Source organism: Daucus carota, chromosome 1, assembly GCF_001625215.2.
Source record: "Daucus carota subsp. sativus chromosome 1, DH1 v3.0, whole genome shotgun sequence".
NCBI lineage: Eukaryota > Viridiplantae > Streptophyta > Magnoliopsida > Apiales > Apiaceae > Daucus > Daucus carota.
Window position 1 is genome coordinate 3507306 of NC_030381.2, and position 23609 is coordinate 3530914.

General features: G+C 30.7%; 2 protein-coding genes across 4 annotated transcripts; both read left to right on the forward strand.

The window, feature by feature from the left end:
• Window positions 1–3641: 3641 nt before the first annotated feature.
• Window positions 3642–5599, forward strand: LOC108197382 (uncharacterized). Its single transcript, XM_017364988.2, has 2 exons — window positions 3642–3708; window positions 4702–5599. Exons 1-2 carry the CDS (start codon window positions 3664–3666, stop codon window positions 5452–5454), a joined length of 798 nt encoding a protein of 265 aa, XP_017220477.1. The 5' UTR covers window positions 3642–3663; the 3' UTR covers window positions 5455–5599.
• Window positions 5600–10743: 5144 nt separating this feature from the next.
• On the forward strand, window positions 10744–16698 carry LOC108214098 (importin subunit alpha-2-like). Of its 3 annotated transcripts, XR_001805505.2 has the most exons (11): window positions 10744–10991; window positions 11073–11175; window positions 11252–11400; window positions 11495–11617; window positions 11705–11887; window positions 11993–12144; window positions 12232–12313; window positions 13888–14016; window positions 14488–14615; window positions 14713–14977; window positions 15350–16698. XR_001805505.2 is itself a non-coding variant. In XM_017385901.2 (10 exons), the coding sequence occupies exons 1-10, from the start codon at window positions 10860–10862 to the stop codon at window positions 14888–14890; spliced, it is 1359 nt and encodes a 452-aa protein (XP_017241390.1). In that variant the 5' UTR covers window positions 10744–10859; the 3' UTR covers window positions 14891–15073. The 3 variants fall into 3 exon arrangements, 2 of the variants coding, with proteins under 2 accessions (XP_017241390.1, XP_017241395.1); XM_017385901.2 differs by lacking the exon at window positions 15350–16698 and having other exon boundaries at window positions 14713–15073; XM_017385906.2 differs by lacking the exons at window positions 14488–14615; window positions 15350–16698 and having other exon boundaries at window positions 14713–14850.
• Window positions 16699–23609: the final 6911 nt, after the last annotated feature.

Genomic DNA, 23609 nt, shown 5'->3' on the forward strand with positions numbered 1-23609 from the left:
TTATTTTTTGTGAGTCTGCGCTCGCTAGTCTGCACATTGGGTTCCGAAGAGAAGAAGAATGTGTCCAAACTCCAAATCTCGTGCACAGTTGCTCAACATATAGTAACGGATACCCCTCCGTCCCTCTAATTTTTTATCGAATAGATTCGACAGGGAGACTAAGAAATATGTATAAAATAGTGGAAAATAGAAAGAAAAGTGGGTGAGGTAGTGTGACGCATTGATTTTTAATGTATAAAAAGAAAATAGTGGGGTAAAAGTATTGTGAAAATGGAATAAAAGTGGAGAAGTGGTGGGATTGACTATTTTTGATAAGTTTTGAAATGTACAAAATTAAATGAGATTCTAAAAAAAGTGTAAAGAAATAGTTGGCACAAATGACCGGCAACAAAGTGGACAAAAATAAGTCGATTGATCGGAAGTAGTAAAGAGTGGTAAATGTATATAAAACAAAATTTATTTAACATTTTTTATACTTATATGCTAAATTAAACATGCTCTTAATTAGAAATTTTCATTAATTATATATAAAATAATTTTTTAATATCTTATTATCCGCATGTACATTCAATTAAACATACTCTTTATTAGAAATGTCATTAAATGTATAACATAAAATTTATACTTACAAACAAACTATTGCTTCATATATTTCGTTCTTTTTCGGTTATCACTTTCGTTGTACTTCACTATGTCTGGGTCCTCTGGGGTTCTAGGCTACGACTGATTCGGGTTTGCCAATTATACAGACCCGCAAAATCGATTTATCGTAGAGAATGTCTTTTTGATGCTTTTGGGCAGTTAAAGGGTAATATCGACAAGAAACCAGGATATTGTTTCAATCTGGTACAATAAAATCAATATATTTTATGGATGTGACTATCAGAGTCCTGCCGGTTCAATATTATGTACGATGGACGTGAGAAACTCACGTGGGTTCGTGCTCATGGAAGACTGGAAGTGATCCATATTATTATAACCCTAACACATCCATCAATTGTGGGGAAATGCACGAAATGTACACGCAATGTACACGAAACATGCACGAAATGAAAAAAAATAAAGTATTAAATTACATTTTAATATATTAAAAATTGATATTTAATTTAATTTTATATATTATTTGATATTATAAATATATTATTTTTAAAACGTATTAAAATTAAATTATATACTATAAATCATGTTACTACTATATATTATTAATTATCTATTATTATTTTAATTAATTATATCGTGTACTTCGTGTTGTGTCGTGCACCCGATGGGTAAACTCAAAATCGACACAAAATTAGGACCGCGTACTTTCGTGTTCGTGTATTTTCGTGTCATGTACTAAAAACATAAACACAAATACGAAATTTTCATGTCATTTTCGTGTCGTATACGAAATTGTCGGGTTAAGACCATCCTGTCTGAGCTGCATAATGGATGCCCGCAATTCCATATACCGAAATGTCTTGGATGCGTCAGGGTTATAATGATACAGATCACTTTCACGAGCATGAACCCACGTGAAAGAGCTTTCCGTGTCCACATTCATATATTGTTGAACCGACAGATCTCTGATAGTCACATTTGTAAAATACATTGACGTTGTTGTACTAAACTGAATCATTGGAGTTGCTGCACTTATATTTTCTTCATCAAACTTGATTGTAAAGTGTTTAAGTTGTTTTCCACTATATCTTCAAACTTCTTGTCGGGGAACTCCGGCAAGAAAAATCGATGGATTAGGGGTTGTTTAGACCCCTTTGTAGGCAGAAAGAAACAGTGAACTAGAACGTAAGATATGACCAAAAAGAACGAAAAGATAAAATCATAGTTTGTTTGTAAGTATGATCATTAGTTCACTCCGTATTCCGTATTTATAGTGCTTCTTGAGAAGTATAAGGACGGGAACCGGTAGTACATTTAGTGTATTAGGATACAAGATATTTACTAAATTTTGTTTTATACATTTAATGAAATTTCTAAATAGTGTAGCAACGAGCTAGATTCTTTTTCAATACTAGTATCTGAATTTTCTTTTAAAAAAACATTCCAGGCAATATATTTTCTACACGTGCCAAAATTTAGAAAATTTGTAATAGAAGCAAAGCACCTAATCATTCATTTCTAATATACAAACATTAATCTACACATATTCATAATACTTAATTAAATGTAAACATATAGATTTTTTAAAATTAAAATGTTATAATTTCATAAATCATCATTAATGTCTTAGATATAAACAAAATTTCTTATTGTGTTTTTTTTAATATAAAAAATGTTACACAACTGCACTCCACAAAATTGCATATTGGATCCCCACAACTGATGAATGCGCTAGGGTTATAATAATATAGATCACTTCTACGAGCACGAATTCACGTGAAAGAGTTTCTCGCGTTCATTGTACATATTGTTGAACCGGCGGGACTCCGATAGTCACATCCATAAAATATATTGACTTTGTTATACGGAACTGATATAGTATTCTGAGTTCTTACTAATATTACCCTTTAACGGCCCAGAAGCACCAAGAGAACCAAAAAACATTCTCTTACAAATTAAAATATATAATTTGTAAGAGAATATCACATGTATAATATCAAATTGCTCTTTCATGTGGAATCCAATGACTTAGATTAGTTTGTAGTTGGTATTTTATTTTTGGTTTGTATTTGACCACTACACACACACATAATGTGGCAAGTACTGCTTAAAATACAAACGAATTTAGTGTACAGACTACAAACCTTAATATAAACTCTTGGATGAATCAAATCTAATGATCCCCAAAAGTCATCAACACATTAATATATACCCTCTCACACATGATTTCACAGAATTCTCTCCGTTTTCAATTTGATTTTTCCATCAATTGATAACTCTAAAAAGGTCGGTACTAAAAGAAGACCCTATATAGTGCATGTTTGGCAACAACTTGATTTAAAAAAAACAAGTCCGTATTTTTTTCTAAAAAATACATCTTTTTATGGTTTTTTTTGGATAAAATTGTTAAAAATGTATTCGTCATTTGAAAAAAAAAAACAAGAGCTTATTTCAAAAGGAAAAAAAAGTAAAATTTCATACAATTATTCTCGAGAAATAAACCCTTAAAAAAAAGTTAGTCTAATGATCCGCTATATATCGCGAGCATCTCCTCCTCCTCTAGAACAAGGGGATTGTGAAAGCTTGGGCCAGTATTGTATTTGATTTTTTTGGCTTACCCAAAAGTTTGAGACTTGAGGGTCCAGTCCGCTTCCAACCTGACTAATATGTATTAGGGGTGTGAAAAAATGGATAAATCCGAAACCCAAACCACTAAAAACATAATCGTATAAAATCGAACCGAAATTGGAACCAAAAATTTTAAAATTGAAACCGGAACCGATTGTTCGGTTCCGCTTATAACTAGAAACCGATCCGAACCGATTTTTTAAATAAATATAATATATAATATATTATTTATAATTAATTAAAAATTTTAATTTTAAATATAAGTATTAGTTTATAGTTATACGAATTAAAAGTCCACTCTCGTAGTTGGGCCTAGAGTTTAGCTGGGCCTCGGTCCATTATCTGTTGCAGGCTGAAAACAGATAATAGATTATACATCAGGTGATCACAATTAGAAAAGGTTTGAGCAGCAGACGAGTTCGAGAGTACCGAATCATGTCCCACGAAGAATCTTCTCAACAAGCAGCAACACCCCAAGTGGTATGTTATCGTTCTTCTTTTTGCTTCTTGCTACTCTGTTGTAAATTTTTATTTTTTTAGGGTTTATACCCTTTCATCCCAAAAATAATTAATAATTTTGACTTTCTTTACGCATGATAATTTGATATTTATATTTAATTCAGAAAAAGAATGATATTCTATGGGGTACGCTTGGACACTTAGGCACTCAGACAATTAGTTAACGCAAAAATATTTAAAATTTTCGAAATATTGCCGAGTCTGATATTCTGGACATCTGGACATGTATGACACTTTTAGCCGAGTCGGGTAACATAGCTGTGCACCTTGGATTGTGAAGAGTAAAAGAATGTGTGTCTCCAAATCTTGTGCACAGTTGCTCAGCATATAGTAATTGATAGTTTGTTGTTGTTAGAGTTGTAGGCCATTTGTATATTTTGACGAATGAATTATGTGGAGTAACTGATTATACAGTAAAATAGACCTTGGTACTGAACATCAAGTTAAATTGTTATTATTGCAGTAATTAGTATTGTGATATATTCCAAACCATAACTATTTGTAATTTGTAAATGACTAAACATAGATTCCAAAAAAATCAATTTTATGATGTATTAAAACGAAGGTTTATAAACAACAACTACTTTGACAGAAACCGCTACTTCAGACCCTTTTGAGTCTTGACTAAGGTCTCAGAAATTTCATATGGTTGTCGCATTGCTCAACATTTAATAATTGATAGTCAATTGTTGTTATATTATCTGCATATTTTATCATACATGGAATTTATAATATGAATATATTGATAGGATATGATAATAGATATGAAAAGCAATGCTTCATAATGTAATTTTGTTGGTTGAATACAACTCTTTGGATTATAATGCTCGTACTTTTGAAAACAATTATCAGTGAGATAATAAACATGAAAAGATATTGAAATTCTTTTGTGAACCCTTATATTACCTCATTCGATATCTACATGTTTTGGTGACACTCATTTATGTTTTAAAGGAAAAGGGGCTCTGGCTAGCGGATGTGTTTAACGTGCTATACAGAGGCTGTGACATGATAATGCCGGAAAAGCAGATCGGCACCATCAAAGTCAGTGATGATCAGAATGATCATTACTTGTACAAGGTGGTAGATGCAGATATGACTAAGTCATCACTTCAACAGATAGATGAACTTATGTTGAATGGTCCTGAGATATCATCAATCTCAGCAGAGGATTCCCTGAAAATTGATGTTGATCTTTTTTGTGGAGCTTTCAAGGACACTTTATATATCGATGATTGCCCCAGCGATGATTCGATTGAGACGGATTCTCCCCTCGAAATGAAAATCGTATCAGAAGATGGCAAAGGAGAGATTTATCTTCTGTATGCAATATTTGATAATGCTGTAGAAGCCCATTTGGAGGTTAAGCTGTTCGCTACTTTTGAGGTTTATGGATGTATTGCTGCGAGTACAAGCAAAATTGAAGTCCCCGGCTATGCACATATGCTCTTTTTAGAGAGACCTTACAGTAAAACAAAAGCAGGACCCCTTAATCCCCCTAATCTATTACTGCATTCCAAATCCGTAGTAGCTGTGCCGTTGGAGTCTGAGTTGCTTGTGGACATTCACTTGATGAGGGGTGATGAGATTGATATTCATGAAGGCACCGTTAGTTTTGTGGCTAAACGGACAGGTATCAGTACAGAAGTCGTGAGGGGTGCAAAATGGAAAATTGAATTGGAAATCTGCTGGAAGTGTGGGACATGAGCCGTGGCAGCCTAGAAATTATATTTAGACTAGGTGCTTAAATTCTCCACTGTAACGAGATAGTAAGTAGGGATGCATATATTTATGCCAAGAGTTTCTAATGTTTTTGGACTGAAGTACTGTATGGTTTTTGTTGTACCTTGTACGGATCCATCTTAAAAACTCATTAGAAATTGGACATGGCATAAACCAGCTTCAAATGTTAAAAGTAATATGTTACCAAAATTTTATCTCTGTAATTACTTATAATTAGTTTTCTTTCTCTTTCGATTTATACTCCCGACTCCCGAGGCTTTTGTTGAATTTCTGAGTTTGCAACACTGTTTCATAGATTGCCATAGGAGAGATCAGCTTTCTTGCAAGTGCTAATGCACAATTACTCTGTGAACTATGTTATTAGTTGTGTAGACAGCTGACAGATCCCAGTTTTATATACCTAAACTTACTTTCAGGGATCTGTGTGCATCACTATCATGAAGTGCAACATATCTCTATTGATTATAGAGCGTCTGTAATCGCAGGAATAAGCTACTATACATCCTTCTTCCGTGGGCTAATTATCATTTCATAGATTCCAATAAGAAGCCGAAGCCGCAAACATCTGCAGGCATTGCCTCATGGCTCATTCAGGTGGAATCTTAAAAGCATATAGTAATATTCATGGTAACTGGAGTGCTAATTACTACTTAAAAAAGCTGGACTTGTTCTCAGTATCAGATTCATCTACTTGTTCATTTGTTTCAGTTGGGACATTTTCATAATCAGTGAGAAGAAGTTATTTGTAATACTAGATATCAACTGTTGTTATATTTGTATTTGTCCAATGCACAATTGCAATTTACATTCTGCTTGCTGGTAGAAATTTGCTTTAATCATGATTTTAGCTCCATTCAAAGATTTGCATTCATTTATTAATTAAAAGGCAGGTCCATAGATCTGGTTACAACTTGAAAATTTGCTGTAAAATATTTTCACTAATATGTAGATTGCCTTTGCAATTGTTACAATTGAAGGTTTACAAAAATGCTATATGTCAGAAAAGATTTCAATTGACTCTTAGCGTATTATTATTAACATTTCGATTCTGAGTTTTATCTCAATTTCATATTTTATGTAATTTTTATACGTAAAAAAGAAGTGAGTAATAATAAATTATAGTTGTTTTTTGAAACAAGTAAATTATACTCGTAGTTGTTAGTAATTAGATTTCAAAGAACAGTGATAAAAGTAAATAATAAAAAAAGAATGTTAAGATAAAAATACGAAATATAAAATAATAAACTTCCGGAACATAGAAGATTAATTTATAAAATTATTTTTTTAATAAAAATATAAGGATAAGAATACTCTGACTAATAAAAATCACTCAACATTTTTATATTGAGAAAATTGTAGCTATAATATTTTTAGGTTTCTAAATTAAATCTTTTATATAATTTTCAGACTTGTTTAATTTATATTATCTTTTAAAAATATTATATATATATATATATATATATATATATACTCTTCACGGAATTTATCATGATGCATGAATAAAAATATGTTATTCTTTGTCGATCCAATTCAATTTGTACCCAATCTTACGATTATTTAAATAATATTAATAACTAAAATCAAACAAATTGTAATTTTCGGTAGAAGATCATATATTCGTTTTAATAATACATACATATAGATTTTTTTTTCTCAAAATTGAGAACTTAAGATTGTGATATTATGATATGCTAACAACAAAGCTTACAAATTTGATTCTTTGTGTTCTCTGATTTTTGTCTATTTTAAGTTATTATTATAAATTTTAACAAATATTATGCGAGTTTGAATATTACAATATTAAATCTTAATTTACTAAATCTTCACATGGGAAACACTTATGGTCCAAGCTGCAAGGATGCATTATTGTAATGGTTGTCTTCATTTTAAATGCTCCTATTTTAATTTTTTTTATTCTATCATTTATTATGTTCGAAGTGAAGTACTGACATAATTTTCATCAGCCCAATTCAACTGACAAGGATCAAAACAAGAGAAAAACATTTTCGAAGAAGATTAATTATCAACTGAGTCACCAAAATGGGCTCGATATATCAAATTGGTCACTGAATTCAAAATCATCTCAAATTGGTCACTTGAATCGGTTACACATATCTTTAAATAAAAGTTGAAAGAGTAAAAGTATTATTTAGCATAGGTTTACGCATTATTCTTGATGTTACCACAATTAAGTGCAATGTTATGACTTCTAATATTTATAATAATATATTTTGATTTTATCAAGTTTATTTATCATTTATTTTTAATTAAAACAAAAGAATTAACTATATAATAAAATATATATATATATATATATATATATGTATTATCTATTTTTGATATATATATATATATATATATATATATATATATTCTTTCGTTTTTTTTTGTTTTTATTAGATTTACTATCTTTTTACATTAATTAAATTACACACACACACATGTGTGTGTGTGTGTATTATTTTCTTTTATTTTAATATATTTTTGTTTGGTTTTTTTTTTTCTAGGATACTTTGGAAGCGAGGTTTACGGGACTTCCTTTATGGGTATTCTTTTCTCATTCATTTAAGTTTTATTGTCTAAACATCCGGAGTTGTGCTTGCATGACTTTCGGTTAGATGATAAAGTTTTTTGAAAAAAAGATATCCCGGATGCGGTTTATTGTATTTCGATACAATTCATACGTATTTACTAGCATATCAAACTTTAGAAGAAAAAGATTAACACTAAATAAATGGGTTCTTTGCCATCAAGAGATTGGGATATTGAGATCTTATTACATCATGGAAGACAAAAGATTCAAATAATGCAAATGAAATTATTTACTAGCATATTATACCAACAAGATCTCTAAAAGAAAAAAAATCAACACATTGTATAGATGTGTGATCATTAGAAATTATATTCTCCCCACCGCTTAAAAAAAACACAACATAAACAAAGATTTCAAGAGTAATGATTAGGGATGGCAACGGGTCGGATCGGGTCGGGTTTCTTGAGATCCAGACCCGGTCCATTATATTTCGGGTCGGATCGGGTTCGGGTCCGGGTTTGAAAAATGAAGATCCAGACCCAATCCGTCGGGTTTTTTCGGGTTTCGGTTCGGGTTCGGGTCTAATTCGGGTATTTTAATAAATAAAATTAAATACAAATTATAAATTATAAATCTATAAAAAATGTGATTATGGATTTTTTTTTAACTTTATAAATATAAAAAAGGGAATTACAGGCTTCATTTATTACAATAAACACGTGAAACATGTTAACTCAATTGTATACAATCATTCAACTTATCATTTATATTTTATTATTTTTATTGTATTTAGATTATTTTTTTTTGCCGAAATTGTATTTAGATTTTTTAATGCACAATAATTGAGAAAAATAAAATATTGATATAATAAATATAAATTTTATATTGCAAATATAAAATTAAGTAAAATGTTAAGATTCATACCTAATAATCCATAATATTTCAATATATATACTTTACATTTAACATATATGTATGTATGTATGTATGTATATACATGTATAATATTTTGTATTGGGTTTTATCGGGTTTCGGGTTCAGATCGGGTTTAAATCGGGTTTCGGGTTTCGGGTCGGGTCTCGGGTCGGGATACCTGAGATCCAGATCCAGATCCAAACTTTTTCGGGTCCAAAAATAAGATCCAGATCCGGATCCAAATCCAAAAAAATCGGGTTCGGGTAGACCCAATCGGATCGGAACGAGTCGTGTATCCATCGGGTCGGGTAAAACTGCCATCCCTGGTAATGATGTGATGGTACAAAATTTAAAACACAACAAAGATCTCATTTTTACTATATAGACTAAATCTAGAACATGCACGTGTCTAAGAGCTCATTTGTTTAGTTCTGAATGGAGCTTAATGATGCTTAGCTGAGCGATTCCTCTCATTCAGGTTATTTGTTGTTTCTCCAAAATTGTCTGATCCAATCTTATGACTGCTTAGCGATTCATTTACAAATTCCTGCATGACCCATTCATACGCTTTCACTTGCAGTCTCGCAGATGCCTAGTCGCTTGATATACTTTTTCAAAAATTTGTGATGAATTTATTTCATAAGTACGTGCATAAAATTATTATATTTTCTGTCAATAATTTGGGTTTTTGAATTCATGAAATTTTTCAAATAAATTTTATTAAAGGACTAATTTGAAAAATTAAATATATTTTGTTTATTATTAAATATCATATAGAGATCGTGCACATAAAAATTGTCAAATAATCTTATATAGTAAGTCGCATAAAATAAAAAAAATGTCATCCAGATATCATGAAAAATATCAACTGATATTATTAATACAGATTCAGATTTTTGATTGATTCAGATTATTTAGATATATTAATAATTCAGATAAAAATCATTCAAATTTGTCAAATGACCCCTAACACGGACTATAAAGCTAGTTTATTAATTTAAATAACATTATGATATTGATATTAGTTGTTCTGATCGTGAGAGTGTTAATATCCATGAAAATTAGCTTAAGAATGATGTATATGATGAGCATTATTAATATTGTATACTAATGCCGCATTAGTATACAATATTATTTATAAACACTTTTGTGAAAAAATTATAAACCTTTCTTATATTTAATATGTTAAATATTATTTATAAATATTTAATTAAAAAATTTAAACATTTCCAACATTATAATTGATAAATATTCTTCGAAGAGAGTTCTAACGTATAAAAGTTGTTTCATAATATTTTTTAATTTTTTTTATAAAAATTTAAGATTAAACTTTTATTCATAAAAAATAATTTAAAAATATATTATAAAACTATATTTTAAAAGAATGTCAAAAATTAAAGTATGAAATTCAAAATTAAATGGGATCGGGACAGAGAGAGTATATATTTTAGTGTTGAATTGTATTAGGAGAAGGTGATACCATTGATGTCAAAAACAAATAAATTTTTTAAATTAATTTATTTTTTAATATTGTTTATATTATATTTATGATAAAATATTATTAAATTAAATAACACTATCAAATTTACATTAATTGTTTTTGACTGTGAAATTGTTAATTCACATAAATGTTAGCTTGATAATGACATATATAATGAGTATTAGTACGTAGAATATTATTTTTATATTTTCTTGTATGAAAAATATAAATCTCTCTTATATTTAGTACATAAAATATTTTTATTAAAAAATATAAACCTCAAACATGATAAATTTTTTTAGACCGAAACAGATGGACAGTGTATAATTGAATTGTATTAGGAGAAGGAGAGAGAGCCCATCTGTATCTCTTTCAGCTTCCTCAAAACCAGAGAGAGAGAGAGAGAGCGAGAGAGGTAGAAATCATAGAATCCGTGAGGCTATGGAAGACAGGGAAACCAGAGATTTTAGGCCAAGAAAGAGAGACCGTGGAGGAGAATCGAGTCTGCCTCCAATGGATATCTACTGCTCACGCTACGTCTCCAAACTTCTCAGCTTCACCGTCAAAAGAAAGGTATTTATGTATCTATTTCCATAAGTTTTGCATATAACGTTTGTATTATAATTAGCTAAATCACTTTCGGCTTTGATACAGCTAAAAAGACTTGGTGAAGTTACTTCTGTAATTTGCTCCCCTGATCATGAATCTGTTGAGAAGCTGAGGGCTCTCAAACAATTGGCTTCTTTGATTGTAGAAGGTATGCTTTGAAACACCCTATTTTTGGTGGTTTGTCGTGTGTGTAAATAAACTGACCAGGTTCGTTTTGGGAACAGACACAAGACTTGGTGATTATCTGGACTCGAAGGTGCTCCCGGAACTTATTAGCTTCCTCGAGTTTAAAGAACAGAAAACCCCCCTCCAGGCCGATGGTCGGGTTAGGAAAAAACCCGTCTTGGAAGATTTAGTTAACAGGAGATTCCAGGTTTCTGTAGTTGTCTCGATTGTTGATTTTATTAATAGATATCTTTTTATTTTTGATTACTTGTCAATAATACTGAGGTTTGATTTATATACAGTACTATTCTGCAATCGTTCTCACGAATATTGTATCGTCCAAGAAAGGCTTTAAGTTCAAAGATAAAGCAATCCCGGCTCTTGTGAAACTTATAACTACTTGGCATTGGTTCGTGCAGATTCAGGTTAGCGGCATGCCCTCAAATAGTTATCATATAAGATTTCTGGTTGATGAAATGATGTTTATTTAGAAATGCCTTTAATGTTTGTAGGTTCTGTGTGCATTGTCCAATATAGCCAATGTATTTCCTGAAACCTGTGATGCCATCATTAAACATGGGGCATTTGAAATCTTGGAGTCTATTATTACAAATGGGAGGAACCACTATGCTCTGCGAAAAAGTGCCTGCGAGCTTTTGTCAGCCCTTTGTAAACTGTATGTACCCTTTGAGAAGGTTATCTCCTGTTCAAACTTTTCCATTAAAACCAAATGTGACGTACATTTTTTGATTAAATATTTCAAATTGTGTCTAAACTTCTATTATTTTAATTGTGGGCAGAGAAAGATAGTGTTACATACCCTCAAGACAGCAATATTCTCCGAAAGTGAGTCTGTACTAGTACCAACATGCCTTGCGCTTTCTAATTTCTCCAACAAAAGATTTGTGGATGTTGGTGCTGAAGTATACAAACGTATTCTTCATCTGATTGAGTAAGTGGATTTGATATATTTGTCTCTTTAGGCATATTCTTCATCGCAATTCTTATTTATCCCGCATCTTATATTTGTTCCTTTCAGGTATACAATACCGGAGGTAGCCCTTTCTGCCCTCAGAGTAATTGGAAATCATGTGAGATGGTGTGATAATGACCGGCTTCAGGTATGTTGAATGTTATAAGTTATTTTCGAAATTTCATAGCAACCCACAATTCCTTAAAAAAAACATTATTAAACAAGTACTAGAAATTCAACTATTACATATGCAAGGTCCTGCTGAAATTTCACACACATCTTCCGATGTGTGTGTATACGCACATATATTCCACTCTGTTTCTCTGTGTATTGATCTGGTAAACCTAATTCTAGAATTCATCACAAAATACTAGGTATAAGGTCTAATTATTAGGTTTAGAGCCCCAACCTTATAGTTATGCTAAATATGTTTTCTATTATCCGGATTGTGTTGTGTTTTTTCTTAGTTTGCCACACTGTTTTGCAGATTGCCATAGGAGAGATTAGTTAACATGAACTCTTGATGCAACTTGCCACCTGTCTTTGTTGAATTGAATTCTTGCTAATTTAAGCAAATTATAAAACTTGCAACTAGTGCTATGCATGTTTTACGTAAAAAATAAATGCAGAAGTGCCTTACATGCTCGTCTCACTTTTGAGTTTCTACTCATGTCGGACCTTGCTCCCTCATGCCTAATCTCTGTGAAGATGAGTCTTGCAGGACAAAAATTGCGAAGAAGTTATGAAACAGAAAAATAGAATGACAGAATTGGGTGGGTTAACATTAGAAAATTCACTATGAATATTTCCCAACCACACAAGGATAGAAGTGTTAGGGTTGAAAATTTGCAAGCCATAAAAAAGAGAACAATCTCAATTTTAATCAATAGAATTGTAAGGTAATCTCTATGAGGGAATGACTATACTAATATAGTCTTGAGCCAAATGAACAAAAGTTAATAGACCAGAGCCATTATCCATTCCAAAATAATAGTTGTTTTGATTTCTTGCACGTATTTTGATTTCAAAAATACATTTCTACATATTATTTTCCTATTTTTTTTTGAATAAAATATATATGCTAAACTATTATTCAGAAAACAAAATTTTGAAAATTTATTTTTAGAAGTATGTTTTTTTTTGCACCTCAAAATACATGCAAAAGTCAAAATGACTATTATTTTGGAATGCAGGAAGTATAGATTAACATTATAAAAATATCTATAGACAAGTTGGATCCCACATGTAAGCTAAGTAAATAAATATACAAATTTCTCTGCACCAAACATTGTTAAACTATATACTAATATATGTAAATGTTCAATTGCATTCGCCTCCTTTTGTCACTCTTTAGTCTCTGTTATCTCTATCTCTCTATTTGCTCCCCCGTTTTTCTCTTCAGTCATCTGCTTCCATCTAATTTTATTTTATAAATCTATTTTTCTTGGAATTCTTCACTTTTTAGAAATTGATGGTTTTATAAATGTATGTTCTACTGTATCTTAATTTTTAGTATTGTAATATTCAGTTTGTTATTTTTCTGCATTTAAGTTTATTGGTATGTGTTGCCTGAAAGATGCTGTTGAATTATTATTACGTGCATGGCTGCATCGATGTGATTCAATTTTTATTGATATCTAATGCAGATTTTTATGGCACTTTTTAGTTTAGGGAGGGTGATGTATAATTGTATATTATATATTTAATTTTTTGTCCTTACAGTCTATAATTATTGGAGGTTTACCACTTCACCTTATGGGCTTGTTACACCATAAATATACGGAAGTAAAGAAGGAGACTTGCTGGATAATTTCAAACATTATTGCAGCTGCAAACAATTCGCAGTTACAAGTAAGCTGTAGTTGATTAATTTTCGCATGAAAATGTTTATATTACATTAACAGTATATGCTATGAATATCAGTGGCGAATCCAGCTCCGAAAATAAGGGGGGTCGCATATAATATTTTGTAATGATGATTAATCTGAATAAACACATAAAAAAAATATTCATATTATAAAATTTTTTACCGTTTAACAAAATAAATAAGTCATGTCCACTTTGATTTGAATGTTGGATACCAACATGATAACATAGAAAACAAAAAATTAATATTCAGATTTTGTAATTTTTTACCGTTTCACGACATTATGTAAAATTAGGGACAAAAATTTAAGGGGGTCGACTGACCCCTCTTGCCCCTATCAAGATCTGCCTCTGATGAATATATTAGACTGATAATATATGCTATCATGTACCTTCATGGATTAACATATATTTTTCCTTTATTAAGCTCAACAATCTATGTAATTGGATTATTAGGTGGTGCTTAACTGTCAGTTGATAATACTTCTCGTCGGATTTGTTCAAAAAAACAAGGTGGAATTGATGGAAGTTGCATCCCGTGCAATTTCAAATGCTGTACTTATTAGTGACAAAAATCAGTTCGAGTATGTCTTTGTAAAAGTCTTATCAGTTTAATTATTTGCATTACCACTTTGTTTCTGTGATTGTATAAATAGGCTGACTTGCTTATACATTGGACAGATATCTTAGAGAGAAATGCTTTGAGCCTTCGAATACCACACGATATTTTTCCAATGATGCAAGGACGATTGCTGCCTGTTTACAAATACGTGACAATATCTTATATCGTGCCAAGGTTTTGGGATGTGCTTCTCTATCTCAAGAAATGGAAAGATTGAGCATCGGAGCGCATGACTAGTGACACTTCTGATAAACTTGCGAGTTCTAGAGCTGAATATGCTCAACATTCTAAAAGGATTGGTAAGAAAAAGAAGACCAAAAAAAGGTAAGCAAATGTCCACTAGTCTTGCACCAAATTAACTAATGATGGAAGATTTCGTACTAATTTATGAGAGAGATAAAATATACTCGCAATTAAAAATAGGATTATTAGTCTAATGATTGTTGAAAATGTAATCAAATTGCACAATGACAATTATACATATGACCACTAAAACAAATAACATGTTTACATCAATATGCATATACTGCTTGCTAATTAAGTTTCTTAAGTCATGATTTAAATGTGGAAGAACACAAAACATTTCCTAGCTAGTTATTCTATTCACCGTTCAATATTTCAACTTCAACGGTCAAAAATCTAGAAAGAGTTTAAAGTTTAAATTAATTACTTCTTCCATCTCATTCATTCCGACAGGAGAACCGGGAACGGAGAGCTCCCCTTTTCCGATGACTCTTTGGTCTCAAGAACGCAAATCATATTTTCTATTTCACATATTCAAAATTTATTATATTAATTTTGTTTATTTGATAAACAATGATAAAATAACTACTAATCATGTTAGTTTCCAAAATAAAAATTATATTATTATTATATCTTTAATTAATATAATTGAAGAAAAGATGACACAAAATGAGGATATGAAATACCCTCTCCGTTTATAAAATATTCAAATAATAATTATTTTAACATATTTTTATATGCCCAAAGAGATATTTGTGTATATAATTATTTCCTTTGGTCTCTGAAAAAAATATGAGGACTAATTTTTATTCAGAAAAACATATAAAATGATGATTAATATACATAAATATGTTTTTTAAACCTTTAAAAACATATGATATTAGTTAATGATTAATTAAGTACATGAATCGATCTGTTAATATTTTATATTTATTATTGAGTAAATATCATATAAATCATATAAAACTCGTACTAACTACTAGTTTTTTTTTTATAAAAAAAAAGTTGTACAAGTTTTTAAGCAAATTTGTCTTTTCAAATTCAATTTTAAAAAATATATTTTTTATACGTTTTTACATATAAATATTAACCAAGTGTGTATATTCGGTACTATTTTATAAAAAAAATACATTTTTCAATAATATAATATAATTTATTTTTTAAAATAACTCCTTTAGTGTGAAAAATAAACTTATTCAAATACATATTTATCTCCTAAACACAATGAAAGGCAATTACTTTGTCACTGAAAATTGAAATGTCCAAGTTACGTAACATTTTAAGTTGTTTTGATCATGTAGCTAGATATGTTATTTTTAAGTATCTTTTTAAATAAAAATATTGATATAATATTTTATTCAGGAAAAAAAATTCAAAAATAATATTTTTAAGTATATAGTCAAAACACTTTAACCTGCATAAAAGAAAATTTTGAAATTCACCGGAGAACCTAAAATATGAAAGAGAACAACGGAGGGAGTACATCAAGATTAGTGATCTGATTGTATTCGATTCGATGGCCGTCAATTCATCTAGAAGGTGGAGGCCCGTAATTAGCGTGACACAGGGCTGCTGTGTCTCTATCTCCAATGTCACATAGAATTCCATGCAAAGCCTAGTTACTCCAAAACATGCACAGTGCTTTTCAACTCCATGTCGTTTTCAATATTCACTCATGTATAGAGGATTTATTTTTTATTTTTTTTGATTTCTCATTCTATCTATCTATCTGTGGACAAAATGGCCATCCTAGACTTGAACTCGATAGTTTCAATAAAAATCAATTAGTTTTCTTTTGTAAATCTTGAATTAGGTTAATTTCATAATAGTTGGTAGAAAACCTGATTTACAAGTTTGATTCCCTGATATTTCAATCATAATTGTATCAAAATCCTGAATCTATCTCATATATATATATAGCTACAGAGCCTTTTCATCCGGGCTTTATTTATCTAGGTTTTAAGTTCCATGATTAAAATTATTTATGATTTTAGTTGAAAAATTGTATGTTTCCATAACAAGTCTGATTTAAAATTAAAACTAAGTAACAAGCTGATTTAATGTCAGAAATTAGTTTAAAGTACTTTTTTAATTACTTAATTTTTCCAAGTTTTTTCTTGATAAATGTTTTCGATATATAGCTCATAAGTTATCTACAAATCACTTATTTTATTATTACAATTTTAATAATTCATAAATCATTAAAAATTCAGAATTACTCAAACAACTTCCCAGTATAAACTCACTTTTCTGATTAAATTTCCGCGACACGAGTAAATTATATGATGGCACAGCACCTTTCATCAAGGCAAGGCTGACATTTTTGTTCTTTCTCTTGTTCCTTGCTCTTAATTTTTCATGCTGTCTGGGCACCAAATGAGCTAATCGTCTAGATGCTACACAAAGTTGGTCACCAGTTCCCCTCGACTTTAATTACATAAAGCAATCATCACTTTATATATCTCAGCATTCAAAAGCCATTACATTCTTTAATTCAGTACAGTTGGAGTTACACAAATTTCTGCACAAATTTCTTGTACTTAGAGTTACTGATATATGAATTACCAAGTGAACATGAGTGGTCTACTGTTCTTGCATGCGTGTATTGTTTTTTAGACCCGTTACAATTATAGGACCCTAAGCCCGAACCAATACCAGACTCAAGGACTGTTTGAGTTAGCTTAAAAGAAGTGACTTCTTACTTAAATCAAAGAAGTGAAGTACAAGTGAGAAATAAATAAGTTAATAAAGTGTTTGGAAAAGAAGTAGAAACTTTGAGAGAAAAACTAGTATTCTCAGTTTCTTAAAAATGCTTGTATTTTATTACACAAACGGGTCAGGAAAAGTAAAATCCAGAAGCAGCTTCTGCTCCCGCAAACCAAACAGGCCCTCCCTATTTTTCGAGTCTTCTTCGGATCGGGCCTCGGGAATTATATTCACCATTTTGATATGCAGGTCAAGGAATGGGCCAAGAGACGTGATCTAAATGAATCAAAGACAGAATGCTTGAATTCACATTGTCTTAGCTTGCTAGTTATCCTTCATTTTCTGATTATATCTGTCCCTTCTATATGTGTTGGATACTTGGATATTCGTTTTTGGCACTACTAATTGTCAACTAAGTGAATATTCTGTTGCTCGAATGTTTCTTGCCAGTCTGCTGTTGTAATTAGTTAGTATTTATTTTCTGTGACTCTGTGTATGTTTCTGAGCTCTCTATTTTTTGTGAGTCTGCGCTCGCTAGTCTGCACATTGGGTTCTCAAGAGAAGAAGAATGTGTTCAAACTCCAAACCTCGTGCACAGTTGCTCAACATATAGTAATTGATACCCCTCCGCCTCTCTCATTTCTCATCGAATGGATTGGGTAGGGAAATTAAGAATATGTATAAGGTAGTGGAAAATAGAAAGAAAAGTGAGTGAGGTGGTGTGACTCATTGATTTTTAATGTATAAAAAGAAGATACTGGGGTAAAAGTATTGTGAAAAATGGAGAAGTGGTGGGATTGATTATTTTTGATAAATTTTAAAATGTATAGAATTAAATTAGACTCTAAAAAAAATGTAAAAAAATGGTTGGTACAAATGACACAGGCAACAAAGTGGACAAAAATAAGCTGATTGATCGGAAGTAGTAAAAAGTAGTAAATGTATATAAAACAAAATTTATTAAACATTTTTGATACTTATATGCTAAGTTAAACATGCTCTTAACTAGAAATTTTCATTAATTATATATAAAATAATTTTTTTAATATCTTATCCACCGGTACATTCAATTAAACATACTCTTTATTAGAAATGTCATTAAATGCCTTACAAAAAAAAAAAAAAAGAAATGTCATTAAATGTATAAAATAAAATTTATACTTACAAACAAACTATTGCTTCATATATTTCGCTCTTTTTCAGTTATCTCTTTCGTTGTAGTTCACTGTTTCTTTTGGCCTACAAAGGGGCACCGGTTTTCCTTGTCGGAGTCCTCCCAAGAAGTTTGAAGATATACTGAAAAGCAACATGAAACACTTTACAATCAAGTTTGATGAAGAAAATATAAGTAGAGCAGCTCTAATGATTCAGTTCAGTACAACAACGTCAATATATTTTATAAATGTGACTATCAATGATCCGGCGGTTCAACAATATCTGAAGGTGGACACGGGAAGTTTTTTCACGTGGGTTCATGCTCGTGAAAGTGATCTGTATCATTATAATCCTGACGCATCTAAGACATTTCGGTACATGAGTTGTGGGGATCCATTATGCAGCTCAGACATGAGGCTCTTTTCTTGTCATCGTCCGAAAATCAATCGTTGCGGGTATACTATTGAGTACGTGAAAATGTCTGGGTCTTCTTGGGTTCTAGGCTACGACTGATTCGGGTTTGTCAATTATACAGACCCGCAAAATCGATTTATCATAGAGAATATGTTTTTTATGCTTCTGGACAGTTAAAAGGTAATATCGGTAAGAAACCATGATACTGTTTCAGTTCGGTAAAATAAAATCAATATATTTTATGGATGTGACTATCAGAGTCCTGCCGGTTCAACAATATGTACGGTGGATGCGGGAAACTCTTTCACGTGGGTTCGTGTTCGTAAAATTAAGTGATCCATATTATTATAACCCCAACACATCCATCAATTGTGGGGAAATGCACGAAATGTACACGCAATGTACACGAAATATGCACGAAACATGCACGAAATGAAAAAATAAAGTTATAATTACATTTTAATATATTAAAAATAGATGTTTAATTTAATTTTATATATTATTTGATATTATATATATATATATATTATTTTTAAAAAGTATTAAAATTAAATTATAAACTATAAATCATGTTATTACTATATATTATTAATTATCTATTATTATTTTAATTTATTATATCGTGTACTTTGTGTTGTGTCGTGTACCCGATGGATAAACCCAAAATCGACACAAAATTAGGACCGCGTACATTTGTGTCATGTACTAAAAACGTAAACACAAACACGAAATTTTCATGTCATTTTCGTGTCGTATACGAAATTGTCGGGTCTAATGACAAGTGGTCGATTTAAATTGTCTGTATGGATAATTTAATATTATATAGATGACTTATGATTCATTAAAATAAAAAATTGATAGATTACTCTGAGACTCGGACATGTATTCACCACGTCGGACACTTTTAGCCGAGTCCGGTAACGTGGCGAAGAGTAGAAGAATGTATGTGTCCAAATCTCGTGCACAGTTGCTCAACATATAGTAATTGATAGTACTATTGATACTTTTTCGTTGTTACAGGTCATTTGTATATTTTGAAGAATGAATTATGTGGAGCAACTGTTATACAGTAAAATAGACCTTGTTACTTCGACATCAAGTGAAATTGTTATTATTGCAGTAATTAGTATTGTGATATTTTTCAAACCACAATTATATGTAAATAATGAAAAATATATTTTTAAAAAAATCAATTTTATGATATGTTAAAACGAAGATTTATAAACATCAACGACTTTGATAGAAACAGCGATTTCAAACGCTCTTGAGTCTTGACTAAGGTCTCAGAAATTTTAAACTATTGTCACATTGCTCAACATTTAAATAATTGATAGTCTATTGTTGTTATATTATCTTCATATTTTGTCATGGGGATTAATCTTCAAGGGAATTTATAATACGAATAATTTGATAGGATATGATAATAGATATGAAAATAGATTTGAAAAGCAATGTCATAGTATAATTTTGTTGTTTGAATACGACTCTTTGGATTAAAATGCTCGTACTTTTGAAAAAAATTATTGATGAGATAATAAACATGAAAAGATAAAAAAAAAAATCGTGAACACTAATATTACCTCATTCAAAATCTATATGTGTTTTTATGGATTTTATTAAAAGATTTTTATGACATGTTGCTGACACTGATTTATGTTTTAAAGGAAAAGGGGCTCTGGCAAGCGGATGTGTTTACCGTGCTATACAGAGGCTGTGACATGATAATGCCGGAAAAGCATATGGGCACCATCAAAGTCAGTGATGAACTGAATAATCATTACTTGTACAAGGTGGTAGAGTTAGATACGACTAAGTCATCACTTCAACGGATAGATGAAGTCGTGTTGAATGGTCCTGAGATATCATCAATCTTGGCAAAGGATTCCTCAAAATTTGATGTTGATCTTTTTTGTGGAGCTTTCAAGGACACTCTTTATATCGATGATTGCCCCAGCGATGATTCGATTGAGACGGATTCTCCCCTCGAAATAAAAATCGTATCAGAATATGGCAAATAAGATATTTATCTTCCGTATGCAATATTTGATAATGCTGTAGAAGCCATTTGAAGGTTAAGCTGTTCGCTGCTGATATTTATGGATGTATTGCTGTGAGTACAAGCAAAATTGAAGTACTCGAGTATGCACATATTACTGCATTCCACTTCCATAGTAGTCGTGCCATTGGAGTCTGAGTTGCTTGCGGACATTCACTTGATGAGGGGTGATGCGCATAATGTTTATGAAGGCACTGTTAGTTTTGTGGCTAAACGGATTGGTACTAACAGTGGCGAATCCAAACCCGAAAATAAGGGAGGTCGTATATAAAATTTTATAACGATGATTAATTGGATTGAACACAGGAAAAATAAATAATATTCATATCATATAAAATCTTTACCGTTGCACAAAATATATAAGTCGTGTTTACTTTGGTTAGAATGGTGGATACCAAAATGATAACATATAAAACAAAAAATTAGAATGGTGGATACAGAAATGATAACATAAAAAACAAAAAATTAATATTCAGATTATGTAATTTTTTACCGTTTCACTACATTATGTAATTATGTAAAAATAAAAAAAAAATTTATGAGGGACAACTTACCCCTCTTACCCCTCTTGCTCCCGTTGTGAGGGGTACAAAATGTAAAATTGAATTGATAGTCTGCTGGAAGTAGTGACAAGGGATGCAAATATTTATGCAAGTTTATAATGATTTTTTCACGCACATTGAATTGATATCTTCTAATTTTGATTACTTATCATGATACTGAGTATTGATTTATATACAGTACTATTCTGTAATCGTTTTCACGAATATTGTATCTTCCAAGAAAAGCTTTAAGTTCAAAGATAAAGCAATCCCGGCTCTTGTGAAACTTATAACTACTTGGCATTGGTTCTTGCAGATTCAAGTTACGGGCATGCCCTCAAATAGTTATAATATAAAATTTCTTGTCGATGAATATGGTGTTTATTTAGAGATCCTTTAATGTTTATAGGTTCTGTGTGCGTTTTTAGCTAATGTATTTCCTGAAACCTATGATGCCATCATTAAAAATGGGCATTTGAAATCTTGGAGTCTATAATTACAAATAGGAAGAACCACTATGCTCTGTGAAAAAGTGACCTTTGTCAGTTGAAACCAAATGTGACGTACATTTTTTTTTATTAAATATTTCAAATTGTCTCTAAACATTTATTATTTTAATTGTGGGCAGAGAAATATAGTGTTGCATACCCTCAAGAGTCTGTACTAGTACTAACATGCCTTGCACTTTCGAATTTCTCCAACAAAAGATTTGGGGATATTGGTGCTGAAGTATGCAAACGTCTTCTTCATCTGATTGAGTAAGTGGATTTGATATATTATCTTTTTAGGCAAATTCTTTCTCGCAATTCTATTTTATCATGCATCTTACATCTATTCTTTTCAGGTATATAATACCGGAGGTAGTCCTTTCTGCCCTTAGAGTAATTGAAAATCATGTGAGATGGTGTGATAATGACCGGCTTCAGGTATGCCCAATGCTATAAGTCATTATCGAAATTTTATAGCAGCCCACCATTACTTAAAAAACAAAATTAAACAAGTGCTAGAAATTCGACTATTACATAGGCAAAGCCTGAAATTCGACTATTACATAGCCAAGGTCTGAATTTACACACTCTGTTTCTCTACGTATTGATCGGGTCCGATTATGTATTAGAGTTCATCACAAAATACTAATTAGAAGGTCCGATTATTAAGTTTAGAGGCCCAACCTTATAATTATGGTAAATACCAGGGAAGAAGCTATATATGGCCAAAGAGGAGGGCCATGGGCCCCTTAGAATTTGCATAATATTAAAATTTGTATAATATAATTTTGAAAAAAAATTATATTTTGTCTATATATTTATATTAATATAAAAATTTGGCCTCCTTAAAAAATATTTGTTCCCTCCTAAGAAATATTTAACATTGTAAAATATAGTTTTAATTCTTAGATTTCTCTAATTTATGTATTACACCAAATTCAAAAATAAAAATAAACAAAAATATGTATATGTACAATTATACTATTGGGATAAATATCAAGTTGGTGACTCGTTTCGTCCAAATATATCAATTGAGTGACTGATTTCCAAATTGACTCAAATTAGACACTCATTAGAAAAATTTGTATCAAAAATATTACTCTATCGTTAGTCGAAATTTTGAAAATATTATATATTGAGTTTCACACATTTTTTATGAATGGTATTACATCCAAATGAATGATTCCGAGTCCTACTATTTTTGCTAATATTTTTAGATTTTTAAAATTTTATCAACTATTTATTTTTAATTTTTTGATTGTTTTATTTGATTTAAATAAAAATAAATAGGAGATAAATTTTTAAAAATCTAAAAATATTATCTAAAATACTAGAACTCGGAATCTTTCATT

Coding starts and splice junctions, on each gene's coding strand:
- LOC108214098 (XM_017385901.2), top strand. CDS start 10,860: ATGGAAGACAGGGAAACCAGAGATTTTAGGCCAAGAAAGAGAGACCGT. Junction 11,618..11,704: donor ATTGGTTCGTGCAGATTCAG/GTTAGCGGCATG, acceptor TAATGTTTGTAG/GTTCTGTGTGCATTGTCCAA. Junction 12,145..12,231: donor CGTATTCTTCATCTGATTGA/GTAAGTGGATTT, acceptor TGTTCCTTTCAG/GTATACAATACCGGAGGTAG.
- LOC108197382 (XM_017364988.2), top strand. CDS start 3,664: ATGTCCCACGAAGAATCTTCTCAACAAGCAGCAACACCCCAAGTG. Junction 3,709..4,701: donor AAGCAGCAACACCCCAAGTG/GTATGTTATCGT, acceptor TATGTTTTAAAG/GAAAAGGGGCTCTGGCTAGC.